The sequence below is a fragment of the Equus quagga genome, unplaced genomic scaffold (genome assembly GCF_021613505.1).
Source record: "Equus quagga isolate Etosha38 unplaced genomic scaffold, UCLA_HA_Equagga_1.0 189233_RagTag, whole genome shotgun sequence".
NCBI classification, from domain to species: domain Eukaryota; kingdom Metazoa; phylum Chordata; class Mammalia; order Perissodactyla; family Equidae; genus Equus; species Equus quagga.
Genome location: NW_025797836.1, coordinates 1 through 1,047, shown reverse-complemented (window position 1 = coordinate 1,047; position 1,047 = coordinate 1). Strand labels below are relative to the sequence as shown.

At 49.1% G+C, this 1,047-nt stretch overlaps 1 protein-coding gene across 2 annotated transcripts; it reads left to right on the top strand.

Moving 5' to 3' along the window:
- Positions 1-6: 6 nt before the first annotated feature.
- On the top strand, positions 7-1,047 carry LOC124233323 (leukocyte immunoglobulin-like receptor subfamily A member 3). Of its 2 annotated transcripts, none has more exons than XR_006887034.1 (3): positions 7-299; positions 584-628; positions 852-1,041. XR_006887034.1 is itself a non-coding variant. In XM_046650472.1 (3 exons), the coding sequence occupies exons 1-3, from the start codon at positions 29-31 to the stop codon at positions 1,036-1,038; spliced, it is 405 nt and encodes a 134-aa protein (XP_046506428.1). In that variant the 5' UTR covers positions 7-28; the 3' UTR covers positions 1,039-1,047. The 2 variants fall into 2 exon arrangements, 1 of the variants encoding a protein (XP_046506428.1); XM_046650472.1 differs by having other exon boundaries at positions 950-1,047.

Sequence of the window (1,047 nt, the reverse complement as noted above, 5' to 3'; positions counted from 1 at the left end):
TGCTTTTGAGAAACCGTCCCTCTCAAGCATGACTGGAACTGTAGTGGCTTCCGGGGAGAATGTGAAGTTACAATGTTTCTCAACACTCAAGTTTGAAGCATTTATTCTTAGCAAAGAAGATGGAGATCGCATCATCCAGAACCAATTCATCAGACACCAGGGTGGTAATCACGAGGCTGTCTTCCTTTTGAATCAAGTCTCCTCCACACAAACTGGGACCTACAGATGCTACGGACTCTTTGAACGTGACCCCTATGTGTGGTCTCACCCCAGTGACCCATTGCATCTTCAGGTCAGAGGTGAGGAAGCCCCAGCCCATCCATCCTCAGGTCCCCTGCTGCAGGCTGACAGTGTCCAGGTAGAGCGGGGACTGGGAAAAGGAAGGACAGTGGGGTGGGAAGGCCGTGTCAGCACCATCTGTTTATACAAAAGCTCAGAGGAACTCACTCCCCCTCACCACCAGTGCTGCTCTCCTACCACATGCCCAAGGGCTGGGAACAGCAGTGTAGTTATTGGAAATCTGGCTGGAAGAGACCCTGAGCAGAGAGAAAGAAAACCACCCACATTTCATCTCCATTTGCAGAAACTCCTGACCATCGAGACCCTATGAATCCCCAACATTCAACTGGTGAGTAACCAAGTTTAGGTGGAAAACTGAAAGGAGGAGTTTCCATTTTCTCTTCTCTCAGACTTGGAGTAGAAGGCTTATTTGCCAGAAATAGAGCCAGATTTTCCAGAGGAGTTCTGGCTTGAGGCAAAGGGAGCAAACAGAAATAGGGACTGCTCTCCACAAGGATGAGCGGAAGGTTACACAGCCTATGGATTGCAAATAAAATCAATACTATCCATAGATGTCATTCATCATTGATCCACATTTCCAATATTCCTGAGAGTGTCTAGGATGCTACGGTGTCTTCAGCAATGCCCTCTATGTGTGGTCTCACCCCAGTGACCGGTTGCAGCTTCCGGACAGAGGTGAGGAACCCTCAGCCCATCCATTCTCATGTCCCCTCCTGGAGACTGGCAGTGTCCAGCTAAAGCATTGAT

Bases quoted from the DNA above. Each gene is read 5' to 3' on its own strand.
- LOC124233323 (XM_046650472.1), top strand. From the start codon at position 29: ATGACTGGAACTGTAGTGGCTTCCGGGGAGAATGTGAAGTTACAATGT. The intron at 300-583 runs GTGAGGAAGCCC...CTCCATTTGCAG, and splicing joins ATTGCATCTTCAGGTCAGAG to AAACTCCTGACCATCGAGAC. The intron at 629-949 runs GTGAGTAACCAA...GTCTCACCCCAG, and splicing joins GAATCCCCAACATTCAACTG to TGACCGGTTGCAGCTTCCGG.